Below are 21,120 nucleotides of genomic sequence, written 5' to 3' on the forward strand. Positions count from 1 at the left end.
TTATCCTAGACCAGTTTGTAAATACGAAGCCTTGGGATATCACGAAGTCATTGAAATAATGTGATGTATGATGATTTGAGTAGCAATTGTTTCTGTAATCCTATACAACATAATACATATAGTCACGTCTATATGCCTTGAGGGGTAGACATAGCCAACAGTCTTGAAAAGACTGAATGGCCACGTTCAGGCTTAATGATAGAATTAAAATTCAAATAGTGACAGGTTGCTAGCCCATCGCCTAAAAGAAGAATCCCAAGTATACAAGCCTATCCTAAACTGACTTTTACGACATCCATGGAAAAGAGATGGAGTGGTTCTATTCTTTATTTTATCGGTGCCGAAAACCAGACGGCATACATATATTAAATACATACATATACTATGATAAAGATGATGAAATGAGCAATATTAACAAGAAGAATCCCAAGTTATTTCAAGCCTTTCCCTTAGTCATTTCAAGACTGTGCTCTATGCACCCCGGGATGTATAAAGATGTGATCATATGTATGTTTGTATATACATACATACATACATATAGTCACGTCTATATTCCTTACGGGGTAGACAGAGCCAATAGTCCCGAAAAGACTGAAGGGCCACGTTCAGCTGCTCGGGTTAATGATGGAATTGAGATCCAAATAGTAACAGGTTGCTAGCCCATCGCCTAAAAAAAGGTTCGCAATTTCATAAGCCTATCCCTTAGTCGCCTTTTACGACATCCATGGTAAAGAGGTGGAGTGGTCCTATTCTTTTTTTATTGGTGTCGGGGACCACACGGCACTCATATGTATGTTTGTATATATATACATACATCCACGCTGTACGCATTCACCTCAATACACTGGAATTCAAAACCTCATTTAAAAATAAACCAGGTATGAGTGAAACCACAGGCAGAAACTAGTTGCCCATAATGCCGCAGCCCTCAGCTAGTTTAAATGCAAATTGTCGTATGCCGGTATAAGGTATGTTTCGTAGTGAAAGATTGGCGAAGCTATGTTTGAGAAGATATACACAAATATGTAATGAAAAGTAGAAAAAGATTAATTAATTCCGATTATATTATGTGGATGAAACGAAGGAAGTATGCAGAGATCGTGGCAAGTGGAAAGAGGTAGTCTCTGCCTACCCTTTTTACTCCGGGAAAGAGGCGTGATTTTATGTATGTATGTAGGTATGTTATTCCGATTATAACAGAATACATACATATAGGCTAATTACGAATGTTTAAAAATCAGGAGGAGACCTGCACATTCAGACGATTGGATGTGTAACCATGATCCAATCGAGTTAGGTTCCTCTGCAAAGGTTGAGGAAGTCAGATGACAGTTGCTTAGTATATACATTGGACTTGGTTATGTGTGTAGGTGCATTTTAAGCAAAAACAGGTATTGCTACTCGTATAATAAATATCTCAGCAAATGTTGGATGTTAAAAAACAAACAAACACAGCAAATATCTATATCACTATCTATCTATCTATAAACAAAAATCTGTCAGACCCAATGGTTGACTGGCAGATAATAACTTCTAGCATTAAGTCCGCCAATTGTGCTATACATTTGTATTTTGTAAAATAAAGATTAAATAAATAAAATTTAATCTTCATTTAAAGGCGACTAAGAGATCGGCTTACAAACTTGGTATTCTTTTTTAGGCGATGGGCTAGCAACCTGTCACTATTTGAATCTCAATTCTATCATTAAGCCAAATAGCTGAACGTGGCCATTCAGTCTTTTCAAGACTATTGGACCTGTCTACCCCGCAAGGGATATAGACGTGACCGTATGTATTTATGTATGTAATTAAATCTGTAGCTACGACTGATGAACTGTATTATAGTATAGCTTTTGGTGTAGCGAGGTCTTAACAGCAATATTCTCAGTTGCGGTCATAGGGTCCGGTTGTATATGTGTCTCTGTGTTAACCGCATATGTCCCGGCAACTTTTACCTTTACCATAAATATCAATATCACAGAAGAATATCTTATAGATACCGATTCATTCATATAATTACACCTACATCCCTTGCGGAATAGACAGAGCCAGAGGCCTTGCAAGACTGATAGGTTCAGCTGTTGGGCTTAATGATAGAATTGAGATTCAAATAGTGACGGGTTGCTAGCCCATCGCCTGAAAGGAGAATACCAAGTTTATAAGGTTATATCTCTTAGTCGCCTTTTACGATATCCATGGGAAAGAGATGGAGTGGTCTTTTTTCTATTGGTGTCAGGAACTATACGACATATGATGGAATTTATATTCAAATAGTGACAGGTTGGTAGCCCATCGCCTATAAGAAGAATCCCAACTTTACTAGCCTTTCCCCTTGATAGAGATTTAAATAAGCCGAGAGAAAGAAACCGTTTCATATAAAATAGAAAGGGTATGTTGAGATGGTTTGGTCATGTGGAGAGGATGAGTGAAAACAGGTTGACTAAGCAGATATACATGGAGAGTGTGGAGGGAAAGGTCGGAGTGGGAAGACCTAGACGAACGTATCTTGATCAAATTAAGGACGTCCTGGTAAAGGGTCAGGTCAAAAGTACCCGAAACCGCCGAGCTTGCATGAAGAGAGGAATGTGGATGAAGCGAAGGAAGTATGCAGAGATCGTGGCAAGTGGAAAGAGGTAGTCTCTGCCTACCCCTCCGGGAAAGAGGCGTGTTTTTAGGTATGTATGTATAAAATAGAATCTAATATTTCTGTGTTCTCCTTATTTTTATGACTGAAAATAGAGATGTCTAGACAATTGCGTTATTACTAGAGTTTATATTATGTTTTTATGTCCTATAAACAAGACTTTTATCCTTGTTTTATCGCTACATATCATATACTAGCTGTGCCCGCGACTTCGTCCGAGTGGAATAGTTATTTTGGGCATCATTGAAGCCCACAAGGATGAATAATTTCCCCCGTTTTTTCCCACATTCTCCATTATTTTTTCGCTCCTAATAGTTGCAGCGTGATGTTATATAGCCTAAAGCCTTCCTCGATTAATGGTCTATTCAACACAAAATATTTTTTTAATCCGAACCAGTAGTTCCTGAGATTAGCGTGTTCAAACAAACAAACAAACTCTTCAGCTTTATAATATTAGTGAAGATTACTTTGAAAAGTTTATTATCAACTCGCTCGCTTCTAACACAATAAATTTCCGCCATTTTCTTTCTGTTCACACAATTAGGTACTGACATGTCGAAACAATGACAGATGTGTATCGGCTACAAACTAGATTACATTTTAATACTATAATTTTGTATAATAAAGAAGTTCCCATACTCGATATCTTTAACAGAGATCGTGTTTAGAACGCATTCTTTGATGGGGTCACAGAGCGGGGAACGCTGGTTCAGTGCTTTGTGCTAGTAAGTAATTAATAAATAGGTGTATAGGTACATACATACATACATATAATCACGTCTATATCCCTTGCGGGGTAGACAGAGCCAACAGTCCTGAGCGGACTGATAGGCCAGATGTCCAGCTATTTGGCTTTAAGATAGAGAGATTCGAATAGTGACAGGTTGCTAGCTCATCGCCTAAAAAAAGAATCTTAAGTTTGTAAGCCTATCCCTTAGTCGCCTTTTACGACATTCATGGGAAAGAGATGGAGTGGTCCTATTCTTTTTTGTAATGGTGCCGGGGACCACACGGCATATAGTGTGTGTGTATAGGTACCTATATGTAATGTTCTAGCAACCTGCCATTAGTAAAAAAAAAAATTGTATCTCAATTCTAAGATTAAGCTACACGGCTGAACGTGGCTTATCAGTCTTTTCAAGACTGTTGGCTCTGACTAGCCCGCAAACAATATAGACGTGATTATATGTATGTATGTATGTTATGTAAAACGCGTTTTCAAACCCCTTAGTGATAAGACTTGTCCACCCTTAATATTTTTTTTAAACTAGAAATTACTTAAAATTTATTAAATTTAATTATAAAAAGACGTTTGCCGGGACATGTAATAGGTATACCTATACATATATAAAATAATAAATAACGCAAAACAAAAAATAAAAAATCCTCATTTTGCTATAAATCTTACCAGTTTTAACCCGATTAAAATGTAACAGATAATTGTAATTTATTACAGGATTACAAATGTGGACTGAACGGGCGATATCAGCCAATTATGTTTGTGAAGTACTCCTACTAATATTATAAATGCGAAAGTTCATGAGTATGTCAGTATGGATGTTTGTTACTCTATCACGCAAAAACTACTGAACCGATTACGATGAAATTTGGTATGTAGGTAGCTGAAGACCCAGAATAACATACAGGGTTTTTATCCCGGAGTTCCCGCGGGATTGATTCCACGCGGTCGAAGTCGCGGGCGGCCTCTATAGAATATATTTATAACATTCGCATATATGTAAGGCCACTTAGCCATTTTTTTCATTAATTAAAGTAAGTATTTCGAAAAAGCTTATTTCGAAGAAAAATAGATACATATTATAGTACCTAATCACGTTTTTATCCCTTACGGGGTAAACAGTGTCAACAGTCTCAAAAAGACTGAAAGCCATGTTCAGCTGTAGGGCTTAATGATGTAATTGGGATTCAAATAGTGACAGGTTATTAGCCCATCTCCTATTTAGTCAGGCTATGCCTAGGTACTAAGGCATAGCCTGACAAAAAAGAAAATGGTCTCGCGGAAGGATATGGACAAGGAGTACCTTTGATCCGTAACTCGAGCTCTCGTCCAGCGCCGGTATCTTCCACGATCCAAAGGGTAGTTTTTGGGAAACACAAATCACTGCACTTCACAAATTAACCCCGGGGTGCGTAGTTAATAAAGTTTTAGCGTCTTTGATGAATTTTGCGAATATTCACAACCGACGCAGAGAGCGATGCAGATGCGCGCGGAGAGACGAATTAGAACGTTTTCTTTTAAATTATTTTGACATTTGTGAAAGGAGTGAGAGTGGGACAGGAATAGGATTGAGTGCGTGCGTGAAAGAGTGCGTGTATGTAGTGTTGCGTTTATAAAAAAATATATTAAAAAATAAATAATTGGCGAAGACAGAAAATAATCATTTTTTTTTTTATTTATTATGGGATATTTCGAACATCACAAAATAATTGTCACATCTCTTGGTTTCACAATGATTTGATATGATACCTATCTATGACAGAGAGATGTAGTGGTCCCAACCTATTCTGAAGTGCCGTAAACCACACGACACTCTTTCTAACAGTCGGTTAAAAAGGAATCTCAATGATATCATTAAGCCAAATAGCTGAACGTGGCCATTCAGTCTTTTCAAGACTGTTGGCTCTGTCTACCCCGCAAGGGATATAGACGTGACCATATGTATGTATGTTAAAAAGGTACATTTTTACACGTACACTCTTTGTAATTACACGTCGGATCTCAAAAACATGTAAGGTGTAATTATTTTCGAATTATGCCGACAAGTCATAGGGTTCCTCACTGCTTATAACGAAACGTAGGATTTAGGCTTTATCATGTTAATACTGAATAAAAAAAGAAAACATTTATCCTTACTTTTTTGTCACAGCCACGGATTTACCCGTGGTACATACAAAGCCTATAACACCTTTATAACATATAACCACGTCTATATCCCTTGCGGGGTAGACAGAGCCAATGGCTTAAGTAAAGATAGAATTGAGATTCAAATAGTGTCATGTTACCAACCTACCGCTTAAACGAAGAATCTCAAGTTTATAAGCCTATCCCTTAGTTGTCTTTTACGATATCCACGGGAAAGAGATGGATGGATTCTATTCTTTTTTCTATTTTACTAATATTATCAATGCAAAAGTTCATGAGGACTGTGGCGGCAATTCAACGCAACAAGAAGCGACGTCACAGTGAAAAAGTCTAAATCGCGCAAGCGAAGATATCACAGATTGGAGCATTTTTACAACCTCCGACACAACATCGTCTGTCGCGCGGTTCCCCAGGCGTCACACCAGCCTGGCGGAAGATCTTCCCTTTGGTGGCGGTCGAGCCGAATCATCACCGAATTTACAAGGATGGATGTATGTATGTTTGTTTCTCTTTCATGCAAAATCTATTGAATAGATTTTGATGAAATTTGGTACACTATACAGGTTACAAAATGGAATAAAACAAAAAGTAATATTAATTCCCACGGGAGCGAAACTACATTTTATATTGATATTAAGACCTATACGGAATTCTTTTCAGTCCAACAGCTGCACACTTCACGCAAATAATACCTGCAGTGTTGCCACTAATTACCTTAAATTCTTGAGCTGTTGCAATACAAAAACTTTATCAATTCTTCGTTCTCCGCGGTAACGTTTGTTGTTTAATGATGTGGTTAAAATATTACGTAATTTATAACATACGTAGCTAACTTTAAATACTTTTAAAGAGTATGGCGTATGTGTATACCTTACCTAACCTAATACCAACCAACCAAGCCCGATAAGTGATAAATAAGTCTTTACAAGTCATGCATATAAACATTGAATCAATTTAAATAGCAACTGGATGGCGATAATGCCTTTTTAAAAATAATATTAGCAATTGTAATTCCTTTCTCACATTACATACAAATTACCAACGCCTTCCACAATGAAACGCAAAAAAAAGTATGTGAACAGCCTTACGAAAGCACTGGCCGGTTGGAAAAATATTAATGTCGCCGGAAAAAAAAGAAAGCGCGGGAGCGCGACTGGAGCGTTCTATTTTTAAAACGCTGTCAGTTTTACTTTTTTCCCGCCGTGTCCATGAGTAGTGTTGTCTACGTCGTGTTTTATCTGAAATCGATATCGACTTGGCGTATCGGTACTCGATGACATGTTGATGATACCTGTTATTTGTAACAAGTACTTCTTATTACTATCTGGCCACTGTTGTTGCTGTCGATCGAATTTTAACTTTTATTTTCTTCATTTATCATTTTATAACGCTGTGAATAGATGCCGTGTGTATTTCTTACTTTGTAAGCTTGTGCAGTACTGGAAGTAATTTGTGAAGTGTCGTTTGGGAACATTGTAGATAAAAGTTTCTAAACTTATGCAATTTGCAACGCGGAGGAAACAATTTATTATAACGATTAAGTAACATTTTCGTATCTGAGCATTACTTTTGTATGTATTTTTTTGGATTTTTGTTAGTGTTATTTTATTCATACTCATCCATAATTCATACTAGCTATTTTAAAGAGTATATTTACGTATTTCAAACTCCGGGACTATAAATCACATTTCAATAAAACAATTTAAAGAGGTAGGTACCATCAGTGATGATAATTTTTGTCTAGTCTAGTATTTATCTACTGCTATAAGTAAAAATTTGGAATATTTTTTATTCTGTTCAATTTACACTATGTTCCCGACACCAATACAAAAAATAATAGGACCATTCCATCTCTTTCCCATGGATGTCGTAAAAGGCGACTAAGGGATAGGCTTACAAACTTGGGATTTTTTTTAGGCGATGGTTTTGCAACCTGTCACTGTTTGAATCCTAATTCCATCATTAAGCCAAATAGCTGAACGTGGCCATTCAGTCTTTTCAAGACTGTTGGCTCTGTCTACCCCGCAAGGGCTATAGACGTGACCATATGTATATATGTATGTATGTTGAATGTCAAGGTAAGTAGCTTCAGGCCATTCATAAACATTAATTCAAACAAGCCAGTCTATAACAATAACGATTTTCCCTATATGAATAATGTATGTAGCAAGTAATTCATTGCAAAAAATGTTCTGCCTTCCAATGGACGTAAGGAATACATAAAATGTGTTTATTTATATTGACACTGATGACAGATGACAGTTCAATATCCCTGAATGATTTGCCATTGTTGACTTGGAGTGGGTTTTGAAATATTTATTTATTAGTTTTATACTCATTCACGTTTTTAAATGTAGACAATGTGCATTACACGATTAAGATTTGACAGATTTATACATATTTGTGAATTGACGTCCGGTGTAAATACTGCAGTGTAGTTGTTTCCGCCGCTTCTTCTCCAATATGCGTTTTGGAAGCGGTAGTAGATATAATAAGATAGATATAAGTGATGTGACGTCAATAAGTGATAGCTTGTATCCCATTTTGATTCTATATAATTTTGATACTATTCTATTAAAAGATTATATTGCTTCTCGTTCGATAAAGAGTAGCTAAGTCGCGGATGATTAAAGGATACTTTCATCTGCAAATAAAATAAATACGAGACAAATAACACAGGTTGAGTTAGCTTCGAAGTAAGTTCGAGACTTGTGTTACGAGAAACTTAACGATACTATATTTTATAATAAATACTTAATACTTATACATATAGATACACCCAAGGCGCAAGCCAATTAAAAAAATCATTTCATTCAGGATGTTTCCGGTAGCACAGAACGCCTGACAACCCTACGCAAGTCCGAATCATCTTCTTCAAACTGGAACTGACAAATTGGTATGTATATTTTTTTTGCAAGATTTAACCTGCTTACCTCCCGACCAACAGTTAACTGTCTAGACAACTGGCCCACGGCACATTGAGAAAGTATATTTACCCACACGCCGATAACTTAAACAAAAAAAGGTAAAAACGATAAAAACGATCGTATCAAAAGAACATTGACCTTAGATCAATGAAATACCCCGGCTCTTACAAAGTAGCGAGCGTCTAATAAACTCCGATTTATCGATAAAAATTCGAGGTATTCAACGCGCCTCCCTATTTATTTAGCATGCGCAAGATTCGAAGAATTTTAGTTATTGTTCACCATTGTAATTAAAGCAGAACCACGTCTTTAGCTTAGAAAGCACGACGGTTATTTCCTTTGCGAGCTAATTTGTGGCGTCGTCGCGTAAAAATAAATTTAAAAGCCTCAGTACTAAATAGTTGCTCACTTCTTTGTCTGCGTGAATTTGGTTCTTAAGAGATTTTCATGATAACCACGTCGGGTGTAGCCATCCGTACAAATATTATAATTATAGCGAGCTTTTACGGCTGTATAAAAAATATTAGTTAGTAGACTTATCCTAGGAATGTAGGAAAAACGGCGGAACTACGAGCTAAGTCTAATATATCCATACTAATTATTTTGTATGTGAAAGAAATAATTTTGTATGTGAAAGTGTGTTCATTCATTTATCAAATAGTTAAGTCTAACGTCCACATTTTCATTTCTAATTCTAAGTTTGGATTATTGTGAAGATGACGTTTTAGAAGAAAATGCTGCGGTGCAGTTTGTTACCGCTTCTACTGCACCGACGCTTTGGAAGCGACACTTAGTTTCAAGTATTTTATTCGACGTCAACCAATGATGTAAAACCAAAACAAAAATGTCAATTCATTACATGCTCAAAATGTCCCATTAATATTGAATAAACATTTTAAATTTAAATTTGTGATTGTTTATCCGTCTTTCACGTCAAAACTACTGAACCGATGTCCCCACACATGTGTGTGAACACCCTGTATATTACTTTTCAGTACGTCGGCGGAGCAGCAATGTAAGTAGATGATTTCAAATGTATCTAGAAGGAGGGTAGCCTACTATAGTACCTAGTATACTCAAAACGAGTGTGTTACGCAAATCCTCTGGACGTTTTACATCTATGGTATAGATAACACTAATCTATGGTGCTCATTAATCAAAGTCATTAATCTATGCCTCGTGCGCTTCGGTATATTGTGTGGGTAATTTACAAAAAAAAAGATATTTATTATTGTGTCTATTAACGAGTACAATATTTTACTGTAATGCCGTGTAGTTCCCGGCGGTTTAGAATAGGACCACTCAATCGCTTTCCTAAGGATGTTGTAAAAGGCGATAAAGGGAAAAGACGTAGCCATCAAGCTTTCATTCTGGTCTGGTAGCGAATAGTATAAGAAATTCCCAAAATTCCCACAGGGGCGGAGTCTTTCACAAAGTCTAGTTTCACAAGCTTGTTAGAACTAATATAAATTGATGTATGTATGCGCATGCGCAAGCGTGGTCACGGCGTATGAAATTAATCTATTATGCGGACTTTCCTAGGAACAAAACTGTGAGAACGCACTTAACTCAATTAGGCAAAAAGAGGGTGTTATTGTAAGGAATTATGTGTGAGAGAAAACATCGTGAGGAAACCTGCACATTCAGGCAACTGGATGTGTAACCATGGATCCAATACGGAATTAGGTTTACCTGCAAAGGTTGCGGAGGTCAGATGGGAGTTGTTTCGTGTACAAACCTGACTCACCCAATCCAGGATCCATGGTCAAAGGCGTACCCCGGGCTCCTCTCCAGAGTGGTGAGGGTGCAACCGGGAGTAAAAAGGGTGTTATTGTAAGCCAATGTCATATTTCTCTTCTTCCCACGTCTTCACGCCTCTTTCCCAGAGGGATAGGTAGACACTGGGTTTCGTCTGGTTAGTCGCCTTTTACGACATCCATGGGAAAGAGATAGAGTGGTCCTGTTCTGTTTTTGTATTGGTGCTGGGAACCACACGGCACCGTACGTGGCACGTATAACCCAAAGTCACGAGGAAAGTAAAAAAAAAATATATAAAATGTCGACAATAATAATAATTATGAACAGCTGAACGAGTATCAGTGTTATCAAGACTGTCGGCTCTGTTTACCCCGCAAGAGATATAGACGTGATCATATGACTGAATGACTGATTAGTATTCTAAAGTGTCGTGAGGTTCCTGGCACTTTCAATTCCGTCATTAAGCTATACAGCTAAACGTGGCGTTACAGTCTTTTAAAGAATCTCGGCTCTGTCTACCCCGCAAGGGATAAAGACGTGATTATATGTATGTATATTAAGTAAGGATTAGTGATATACCCCATTTAAAAATCCAGCTTCATAGCCTACATTTAGGACCCCATTCCTAGGGCCTGCCTAGGTCACATAGTATTAAGAATGTTTTAGAACTGTACATAGGTTTATTTACATATGTGAAGTGTAGTGTAGTGTGGCGTGTGGTTCCCGGCACCAATAAAAAAAAGAATAGGACCATTCCATCTCGTTCCCATGGATGTCGTAAAATGCGACTAAGGGATAGGCTTATAAACTTGAGATTCTTCTTTTAGGCGATGGGCTAGCAACCCGTCACTATTTGAATCTCAATTCTATCATTAAGCCAAACAGCTGAACGTGGCCTTTCAGTCTTTTCAAGACTGTTGGCTCTGTCTGCCCCTTCAGGGATAAAGACGTGATCATTTGTATGTATGTGAAGTATAAACGCGTGGCCATCCATCACAGTCTGAGGAATAAAATACGTTGTTTGTAAAGGAAGGTTAATGTACTTTGTTAACATGAGTTGTATTCGTTACTACCTTGGAAAGGAAATCGAGAAAATCAACTTAAAACAGATAAATGTATGTAAAACTAGCTGTGCCCGCAACTTGGTCCGCGTGGAATAGTTATTTGGGCATCATTGAAGCCCTCAATGATAAATAATTTTCATTGATTTTTGTCACATATTCCATTATTTATTTACTCCTTATAGTTGCAGCGTGATGTTATACAGCCTAAAGCCTTTCTCGATAAATGGTCTATTTAACGCAAAAAGAATTTTACAATTTGAACCAGTAGTGCCTGAGATTAGCGTGTACAAACAAATAAACAAACTAACTCTTCAGATTTATACTATTAGTATAGATTATAAATGCGAAAGTCTGTCTGTTTGTCTGCTTTGATCAGCTGTTCTCGCGGGAATTCGGGAAATTTTATTATAGTGCGCGGCGACATTTCTACGCCACGCTTTCAGTCAAGAACAGTGAATAGTCTAAATCGCGCAAGCAAAGATTTCACGGATTGGAGCATATATACTACAACCTCCGACACAACATCGTCTGTCGCGCGGCTCCCCAGGCGTCACACCAGCCTGGCGGAAGATCCTTCCTTTGGTGGCGGTCGAGCCTATATCAACGCTCCCGCTACAAGTATACATACATACATATATATTATCAGGTCTATATCCCTTGTCCAAAATCCAACAGTCTTGAAAAGAATGAAAGGCCACGTAAAGCTGAATGGCTTAATGATGGAATTGAGATTCAAATAGTGACAGATCGTCTACAAAAGGAATACTAAGTGTTTAAGCCTATCCTTTAGTCGCCTTTTACAGCATCCATGGGAACGACCGTGGATGCTGATACGAAGTGCCGTGTGGTTCCCGGCACCAATACAAAAAAGAATAGGACCACTCCATCTCTTTCCCATGGATGTCGTAACAGGCGACTAAGGGATAGGCTTACAAACTTGGGATTCTTTTTTAGGCGATGGGCTAGCAACCTGTCACTATTTGAATCTCAATTCTTAGCTGAACGTGGCCATTCAGTTTCTTCAAGACTGTTGCCTCTGTCTACCCCGCAAGGTATATTGAGTGGTGTGCCGCAAACCGCACGGCATGTTACGTTAAACTTTTATAAATTTCAACACATATTAATCATAGTCTCCCACACATGCAAACGACCTTTACGAACGTAGGTATAACCTCTGACAAACTTATAATTGCACCTTTAAAAGATAATACCTGACTCTTAACACAAGTGACAAGAGTTTAAAATTGCACAATTTTATTATTAAGATGTGATTCATTGTGTACCCACACGCATCCCACACTTCTCCTTATGAGTGTAGGATAAATTTCAAGTTATACAGAATAAACAACTATGTATGCCGTGTGGTTCCCGGCACCAGTAAAAAAAAGAAAAGGACCACTCCATCTCGTTCCCATGGATGTCGTAAAAGGCGACTAAGGGATAGGCTTATAAACTTGGGATTCTTCTTTTAGGCGATGGGCAAGCAACCTGTCACTATTTGAATCTCAATTCTATCATTAAGCCAAACAGCTGAACGTGGCCTATCAGTCTTTTCAAGACTGTTGGCTCTGTCTACCCCGTAAGGGATAAAGACGTGATCATATGTAGGTATGTATGTAAAGAACTATGTCTTTTTTTGTTATATTATGTACGCCCGAAGCTCTGTCATCAAGACAAACAGCTGAACGTGGCCTCTCAGTCTTTCAAGACTGTTAGCTCTGTCTACCCTGCAAGGGATAAAGACGTGATTGTATTTATGTATTTACTTGTTAATATCACTACATTTATATCCAAAAAAATTTTCAATTTGAACCAGTTGTTCCTGAGATTAGCGCTTTCAAACAAACACTTCAGCTTCATAATATGTGAGAAGCTTGCTTCAAAGTCGCGGGCACAGCTAGTTAATCATATTCAAAATTCAAAACTTTTTTCATGATTATGAGACACTTCATTATCACTTAATAATTGTCATATCTTTTGGTTTCACAACATTGGCTGACGTCGAGTAAATTAATTAAAACTAAGTTTTCTGCCGCTTCCAAAGCGTCAGCGACTAAGGGATAGGCTTACAAACTTGGGATTCTTTTTTAGGCGATGGGCGAGCAACCTATCACTATTTGAATCTCAATTCTATCATTAAGCCAAATAGCTGAGCGTGGATTCACTCTTTTCAAGACTGTTGGCTCTGTCTACCCCGCAAGGGATATAGACTATTATAGACCATGTATGTATGTATGAAACTCACGGACCGAGTGATTCAAACCAAATTAATTGTAGGTAGGTATATCTTTATTCCACCCACATACCACGCGTCATTGACCGACATACAGTTATAAAGAGCAGATGCAAAAAAATTGAGACATTTTATTGTTAAAGAGATTTTTGTATATAGATATTTTTTGTGTGTGCCGCACCAACACAAAAAAGAATAGGACCACTCCACCTCTTTCCCATGGATGTCATAAAAGGCGACTAAGGGATAGGCTTATAAACTTGGGATTCTTTTTTAGGCGATGGGCTAGCAACCTGTCACTATTTGAATCTCGATTCTATCATTAAGCCTAATAGCTGAACGTGGCCATTCAGACTTTTGAAGACTGTTGGCTCTGTCTACCCGGCAAGGGACGACAAGACGTGACCATATGTATGTATCATTCGTATGTCTAGTCGGTCCAATGAACTGTTAAATAAGTCATTGTTATAAATGTATACAGGAATTTCTTTAAATACTCTCCTAATGCACCCCTATTTCACACAAAAATATACATACATATAGTCACGTCTATATCCCTTATGGGGTAGACAGAGCCAACAGTCCCGTAAAGATTGATAGGCAACGTTCAGCTATTTGGCTTTAAGATAGAATTGAGATTCAAATAGTGACAGGTTGCTAGCCCATCGATTAAAAGAAGAATCCCAAGTTTATAACCATATCCCTTAGTCGCCTTTTACGACATCCATGGGTAAGATATAGGAGTGTTCCTGTTATTTTTTTTAACGGTGTCGGGAACCACACGGCACCACACAAAAAACCTATATGTTAAATTTCAAATATTTAGACCCAGCTGTTAATCAGTCGGTGTTTTCTTTATAAGATAATTGCTGTCATCTAGTCGCTTCCGTGCTGTTCTGGCTGTGAAGATAAATGGGCCAGTTGCTTTTCTACCCGTCATTGTAAAAAGGGCTGCAGTGTAGTTTGTTCCGCCGCTTCTTCTGCACATGCACTTTGGAAGCGGTAGCAGTTATAAATAGATTTAAGTGATGTGACGTCAATTAGTGATACCTTGTATCCAATTTTGAAAATAAAAATAATTATTTTCTAACATCGGTGTTGTAGAAAAGTAGAAGCATTGAACCGTTATATTAGCCTTTGTTAAAAATATATTTTTGCGACTCATTAACTACGTATGTGCGAAAAGTTTTAAGATTTAACTGTAACTAGCTGCGATTTAATTTACCTACTTTGCGTGTTTTTGTGTTTAAATATAAAATTATCATACAATGCTATTTAAATTCTACGCATTTCGTTTTATTTGTATGTCTTTATTACTAAAAAAGATGGTATTTTTATGTGAATTTTCATCTGTCGAATTCAGTGTTCCACAGGGAAGCGTTTTAGGGCCGTTATTATCGATAAAATGTTGCGGGAATTCTATTGTAGAAACATTATTAAAAATAGAGGTCATGACTGTATTGGCATACAAATATCAGATAGATATACGAGTATATATGTATATTAACGAAGATAAATAAGGGAAATATGTCTTAAAGGATCACAATAGTGCTTCGGTAAGTACTTAAACTATATAATATGTGACCGGAAAATAACAAGAACTGCTAATTATTTTATCTTCCTATGAAATGAATAAATTCTCGAAGATTATAAATTGTATCGTCTTACGTAGAAGTACCCCTCGTCTTTGACCACGTGAAAGCGTTGAGATTCAATTCTTGGGGCATTTTGGGAGTAGGCCTTTTTGAGTCAGATATCTTAACCACTCGGCTCGAAGATGGTAAATTAGATAAATAAATAACATATTGTGAATTATTCTTCTTCTTCCTGACTAAAGTTCTGATTGCATCCTCACCACTCTGGACAGAAGCCCGGGGTAAGCTCTTGACCATGGATCCTGGATTGGGCGAGTCAAGTTTATACACGAAGCGACTCCCATCTGACCACCGCAACCACGTTTTGACCAGGCATCTTACCGATCCGACGATAGACGCTCTGAATTAATATTGTAAACTAGCTGTGCCCGCGATTCGTCGGAGTGGAATAGTTATTGAAGCCCTCAAGGATGAATAATGTTCCCCGTGTTTTTTCACATATTCCATTATTTCTTTGCTCCTTATCGTTGCAGCGTGATGTTATATAACCTAAAGCCTTCCTCGATAAATGGTCTATTAAACACAAAAATATTTTTTCAATTCGAACCAGTAGTTCCTGAGATTAGCGTGTTCAAACAAACAAACAAAGTTCAGCTTTATAAAATTAGTATAGATGTTTTCTCTCACTTTAGCATCGGTTAAGCCTTCGGTAAAGCCTTCCTCGATAAATGGTCTATTAAACACAAAAATATTTTTTTCAATTCGAACCAGTAGTTCCAGAGATTAGCGCGTTCAAACAAACAAACTCTTCAGCTTTATAATATTAGTACAGATTATTCTCTAAACATATGTTTAAAACAATAACAACATAATGAAGAAGCACTTGTTAATGTTCTTTAAATTAGCATAGACAATGCTAACTGGAGCACCTGACCACAGACTATAAACGGCATAATGCAAGCGAATCGAATAGTTTTCACGGTCCAAATTTCAGGCACGCCAGACCTACTGCCCGAGTGTTTTGTCCATTAAATTAAAAAACAAAAACGCAATTTTTTTTGTCTTTGAATATGTATAATAATGTGTTTATGGTAATATATGTGTGTTGTTAGACAATGTTTTTAGTAATGGCCGTTTGAATAGTTTAAAGAATTCTCGACTTTCCTTTCAAATGAGTAACACAAAGTCTAATTAGTTTGGGTTTGGAAATCTGTGCTTTTATACATTTTAGTGCCTTAATTTTATTATTGTCGACAGCTTTCTTCAGTTCTGATGTTTGTTTCTGTTGCTTTTTCTCAGGGGCTAGCACAGTATTTTTAACTAGCTGTGCCCGCGACTTCGTCCGCCTGGAATAGTTATTTTGGGCATCATTGAAGCCCTCAAGGATGAATTATTTTCCCCGTTTTTTTCACATATTCCGTTTTTTCTTTGCTCCTTATAGTTGCAGTGTGATGTTATAAAGCCTTCCTCGATAAATGGTCTATTCAACACAAACATATTTTTTTAATTCGAACAAGTAGTTCCTGAGATAAGCGCGTTCAAACAACAAACTAACTCTTCAGCCTAATAATATTAGTATAGATTCACCATAAAATTGTTGAGAAACATAATTTTTTGAGAGTCACAAAGAAAGATCTCACCTTTGCCAAAGGCCGTGTGCACGAGACATAGGACAAGGAAGAAATTGATGGCCGCCATTTTGAAAAACGCACTTTTCACTTATCACTGATCACCTCAGTTCAGTACCTGTGAAATAAAAAAAAAAATACAAATTTAAATTATATTAACGTTTAGTGCTGTGTGGTTCTCGGCACCAATACAAAAAAGAATAAGACCACTCCATCTCCTTCCCATGGATGTCGTAAAAGGCGACTATGGGATAGGCTTACAAACTTGGGATTCTTTTTTAGGCGATGAAATAGCAACCTGTCAATATTTGAATCTCAATTATATCATTAAGCCAATTAGCTGAACGTGGCCTATCAGTCTTTTCAAGACTGTTTGGCTCTGTCTACCCCGCAAGGGATATAGACTTTTTGGGGTATTCAACTTTTGAGTAATCTCTTTTGAGGCTCCCTCAAACGTTATTTAAATGTTTGACGTTAGCGATACATACTTACATATTATCACGTCTGTATCTCTTGTGGGTAAAAAGAGCCAGCAGAATTGAATGACTCATAGGCCACGTTCATCTGTCAGGCTTAATGATACAATTGAGATTCAAATAGTGACCGATTGCTAGCCCATCGCCAAAGAGAAGATTTCCAAGTTCATCAATACCTTATTCGCCTTTTACGATATCCAGTGATGTAGTGGTCCTATCCTTTTTTATATTGGTGCCGGGAACCACACGGCACGACGTTACCCATTTAGAAAACAATTGAACTGTACGCTGTGTATAGTACCGTAGGATCACGCATCGGCGCGCGCGCAACCGACCGTGCGGTTCAATACTCAAGATTGATAATTAAATTTAATTAGACTTTTACTGTTACAATAGGAAGTTGGTGATCAGACGCGTTGTTCATCAATAAATAAATATAAATTCAAATTTCAATATACATACATAAAATCACGCCTCTTTCCCGGAGGGGTAGGCAGAGACAACCTCATTCCACTTGCCACGATCTCTGCATATTTCCTTCGCTTCATCCACATTCATAACTCTCTTCATGCAAGCTCGGCGGTTTCGGGTACTTTTGACCTGACCCTTTACCAGGACGTCCTTAATTGGATCAAGATATGTTCGTCTAGGTCTTCCCACTCCGACCTTTCCCTCCACACCCTCCATGTATATCTGCTTAGTCAACCTGTTTTCATTCATCCTCTCCACATGACCGAACCATCTCAACATATCCTTTTCTATTCCTTTAACTACATCTTTTAAATTTCAATATTTTATTCATTATTATAGGATAGGTACTTCATATCACTTAATAATTGTCATATCTTTTGGTTTCACAACATTGGTTGACGTCAAATTAATTACATAAAACTCAGTTTACTGCCGCTCCCGAAGCGTCAGTGCAAAAGGAGCGGTAAAAAACTGCACTGCAGCATTTTCTTCAACAACGTCAATTTCACAATTCGTTATTTCTTCTCGCGCAGACTGCAAAAATATATCATGGAAAAGGCTTAATAGCATTTTAGTTCAAAATGCATTCTAAAATCAATTTATGGTCAAGAAATTACAGATGTCATAATTGATTACTTTAAAGATTCTTCTCTTCTCACACAGATTGTAAAATTACAATCAAGGGACTAATTTATTTGACGTCACCCAATGTTGTGAAACCAAAAGATTTGAAAATTATTAAGCGATATGAAGTACCCTTTAATAATGAATAAAAATTTTGGATTTGAATTTGAAGAAGCAATTGGCATACACATTTTTTTCTTACTATTATACCAGCAGACGTGACGCTTTTTATTATGACTTGAAACGGAACAGCGATAGTTTTTCGCGCGATGAAAACGGCGTCGCGCGTGCATAGGTACGGGGGCGGTATGGACATCTATACTAATATTATAAAGCTGTAGAGTTTTTTTGTTTGTTTAAACGCGCTAATCTCAGAAACTACGAGTTCGAATTGAAAAATTATTTTCGTGTTGAATAGACCATTTATCGAGGAAGGCTTTAGGCTATATAATATCAACTACAAGAAGCGAAGAAATAATGGAAAATGTAAAAAAAAAACCGGGAAAATTATTCATCCTTGAGGGCTTTAGTGATGCCCAAAATAACTATTCCACGCGGACGAAGTCGCGGGCAGAGTTAGCACTTACATATTTATCCTTTGTCAACCTTGACATTAAAAACCTAGCTGCGTTAGGTCATTTTATGATGTAAGCATTTACTTTGCTTAAGACTTTTTTTTTATTGTTTTTATAATTCGTTGCACAGCGCCACACATACGGAAACATTAGACCACATAATTTTTTAATCGGATAATACCAGCTTATTGGATAATTTCAAATATTGAGACTCAATAATAACAAATAAATATGAGAAAATCCATAAATATGACTTTTATTCTCTTTTTATCTGTGAAAGTATTAACTATGTTTTGGACCAGTATCAAATCATCATTATTAAATACATACGTGTTCTTATGTTATTTTTGAATAAATGAACGGTCATCTTATCGCAAGAAAAAAAAAACTGCTAGGTAATGCAAAAAGCGTACAAAAGGTAGTTAAGTTATACAACTTGTCGACCTGCCTAATAAGCACTATGTTGTCATAAGTACTTAAAATATAACCAATCTTGTTGTTGCAACAATAAGTATACATATACTACAATCGCTTTTTTTTCAATAAAATAAACCGACGATCCGTCTCCGCCTCGCCTTTCTGATGATAAAAACCCAAAACAAGTGAAAAAAAAAAAAAACTCACCACAAAATTCTTAGCGTTTCAATGACATAACCTCAAAAACGTAAAATTAATGAAAAACGCGCGGGAACAACTGTCACTGAACTCCTTACATCAAACTTTTTGAAATCTATTTTCTTTTTTCAAATAATTTATTTTTCTTTTTTTTTTGACACAGCGCACGTTAGGACCGCGCGGAGGTTTTGCGGCGACTGGCTTTACGCCTTGAAGCGTTGACGGGTTAGGCTGCGTGCACGCAGATGCTTTTGCTGGGTTTAAGAAAAAAAGGTGTGTGTGTATTTAGGTTGCTCCCTGACCTGTCCTAGATAAGCAGTAATACAACTAGTATTTACGCTGAACGGAACGAATATCAAGAAAGGAGTAAAGTGTGTGTCTGACATAAAGCTATAATATATTTTCCATTGAATTACAACTTTTCTACTGTCTTATACTGAATAGTAAGATAGGAATAATACATACATACTCATACTCACGTCTATCTCTCTTGCGGGGTAGACAGAGCCAACAGTATTGAAAAGACTGATAAGGCACGTTCAGCTTCTTGGTTTGATGATAGAATTGAGATTCAAATAGTGACGGGTTGCTAGCCCATCGCCTAAAAGAAGAATCCCAAGTTTATAAGCCTATCCCTTAGTCGCCTTTTACGACATGGACATGGAGTGGTCCTATTATTTTTTTAATTGATGCCGGGAACCACACGGCACTCGTGGGCTTTTTGTAGCATTTTATAAAGCAGGCTATTGAATTTTTAAATTACTCACAACCACGCCTTTACAAATATGTAGTGAGAGCCTGCGAAGGTTGCACAATCCACCACAAAAGAAACCTAACTACACTACAATAGACAAGCGAAAATATACCTTAATAAAATCCACGTGAGTTCATATTTCAATGTACTCTTTTCCATCTACTTTGACCCCTTAAATGGTCTGTATTGCATGACATTATTCGTAGATAGTTAACTACTTAATATCATAATCACTTATTTTAGGCAACTGGATGTGTTAACAATTATCCAATACGGGTTAGGTTCCCCTGCAAAGGTTGCGGAGGTCAGACGGGAGTCGCTTCAGTGCGCTCAATTTAATGCCGTGTGGTTCCCGCCACTTAAGAATATGACCACTCCCGCTCTCTTTCTCCCATTGATGTCGTAAAGGGTGACTAAGGGATAGGCTTAAACTTAGGATTCGTGCACTTTCTCAGACCCCATCTCGCTTACCATCAGGCAGATTGAGGTCAAACGCACTCAAATTTATTACTTGTACATACATGTGTCTACATGTGTCTGTCTACCCCACAAGGAATATAGACGTGACCATATGTATGTAATCATACACTGCTGTGCCCGCAACTTCGTCCGCGTGGAATAGTTATTTTGGGCATCATTGAAGCCCTCAAGGATGAATAATTTTCCCCGTTTTTTTCACATTTTCCATTATTTCATCGCTCCTAGTAGTTGCAGCGTGATGTTATATAGCCTAAAGCCTTCCTCGATAAATGGTCTATTCAACGCAAAAAGAATTTTTCAATTCGATCCATCAGTTCCTGAGATAAGCGCGTTCAAACAAACAAACTCTTCAGCTTTATAATATTAAGTAAGTATAGATACAGAAAATCAAT

The 21,120-nt window shown here is 37.3% G+C and overlaps 1 protein-coding gene across 1 annotated transcript in view; it reads right to left on the minus strand.

Moving 5' to 3' along the window:
- Positions 1–19,679, minus strand: part of LOC106130774 (uncharacterized) — a 40,445-nt gene extending 20,766 nt beyond the window's left edge. Inside the window, exons 1-2 of the mRNA XM_060952692.1 lie at positions 19,504–19,679; positions 16,746–16,851 (exon numbers count right to left, since the gene is read on the minus strand). Coding sequence (XP_060808675.1) covers positions 16,746–16,803 — 58 coding nt within the window. The 5' untranslated portion in view covers positions 16,804–16,851; positions 19,504–19,679. The remainder of the gene's footprint in view (positions 1–16,745; positions 16,852–19,503) is intronic.
- Between the last annotated feature and the right edge of the window lie 1,441 nt (positions 19,680–21,120).

The sequence above is a fragment of the Amyelois transitella genome, chromosome 29 (genome assembly GCF_032362555.1).
Source record: "Amyelois transitella isolate CPQ chromosome 29, ilAmyTran1.1, whole genome shotgun sequence".
Classification (NCBI taxonomy): domain Eukaryota; kingdom Metazoa; phylum Arthropoda; class Insecta; order Lepidoptera; family Pyralidae; genus Amyelois; species Amyelois transitella.